Source organism: Capsicum annuum, unplaced genomic scaffold (genome assembly GCF_002878395.1).
Source record: "Capsicum annuum cultivar UCD-10X-F1 unplaced genomic scaffold, UCD10Xv1.1 ctg65310, whole genome shotgun sequence".
In the NCBI taxonomy this organism is placed as follows: Eukaryota; Viridiplantae; Streptophyta; class Magnoliopsida; order Solanales; family Solanaceae; genus Capsicum; species Capsicum annuum.
In genome coordinates this window covers 1-1,119 of record NW_025874545.1, presented here as the reverse complement: position 1 = coordinate 1,119, position 1,119 = coordinate 1, and the positions used below count along the sequence as shown (strand labels likewise).

Below are 1,119 nucleotides of genomic sequence, written 5' to 3'. Positions count from 1 at the left end.
GATACCAAATTGATGATGCATTCAACTTGTGAAAGATGAAGGTAAGAGATAAAGACTTTGCCTTCACAATACCAGAGTTTCTTTGCTCATATAAAAGGCATAATATGTAGACAAACACGTTCTATGTAGCACATACACACTTGGCAGGAAATGACACTAAAGAATGATCCTCCTATTCTTGTTTCTTCCAACCTTAAAATGTTCTGGCAAAATGAAGGATCCATAAAATCAGGATTGTCAATCGTTCACACAAAATTTGCTAGTCTCAAAAGTATTTTTAAGAAAAACACGGATACAGAAGTTAAATTTCAAAAGCCATCTCTTTTGCATGATGAAAAGAATATTAAAATTAATAGAAAGCAATACATCTGAAGAGATTCTGCTAACGAATAGAATGGATATTATTCTGGAATTGGAATACATCCTGCTAAGTAATACATCTTTTTGACAATTACTACACAATTTGGTTTCTGCTAAGTAGTTCTACTCCATATATAATACACTATCTAAATTCTAAGTAGTGTTGCATTCCTATTCAATACGTTCTGTTTAAACTGCTTCTAAGGGCAAACTGATGAAGTCCTTCTCTGGAATTGGAATTTGGCAACCAAAAGGACTAACCCTTCTTGTCACCTCTTGAGTTTCAGGCATTAATGAAATTGACGCAGTACATAAAGCTTGCTGAATAAAAGGATGTTGCAGTAGTTGTTCCGATGTCCATCTTCCTAGAGGGTCCCTTATGAAACACTTGTGCAAAAAATCTTTGGCTATCTCTGAAATATTAGTCGGAATCATGGGATCTTCAGTCATAATCATCCACTGCAGATCTTTAGTGCTGCAATCAATCCAAACGCGATACCCAGTCATCATCTCTGCCACGGTGCACCCTAACGACCATATATCATAAGCTTTGGAATGAAAACCGTGCGTCGAAGATTCTGGAGGTGCATAAAGTAGAGTTCCACGGTTACTCAATGCACGTCCAGTCGTATATGCCATCCCATCACCAACTCTCAACGACAATCCGAAATCAGCCAATTTCAACTTGTGCATTCCACCACGTTCATTATCAAAAACCAAAACATTAGCGGGTTTAATATCACAATGAACCCATCCTTT

At 37.1% G+C, this 1,119-nt stretch overlaps 1 protein-coding gene across 1 annotated transcript; it reads right to left on the bottom strand.

The window, feature by feature from the left end:
- Nucleotides 1-383: 383 nt before the first annotated feature.
- Nucleotides 384-1,113, bottom strand: LOC107856077 (mitogen-activated protein kinase kinase kinase 20). Its single transcript, XM_047404654.1, has one exon. The coding sequence runs from the start codon at nt 1,051-1,053 to the stop codon at nt 550-552; it is 504 nt and encodes a 167-aa protein (XP_047260610.1). The 5' UTR covers nt 1,054-1,113; the 3' UTR covers nt 384-549.
- Nucleotides 1,114-1,119: the final 6 nt, after the last annotated feature.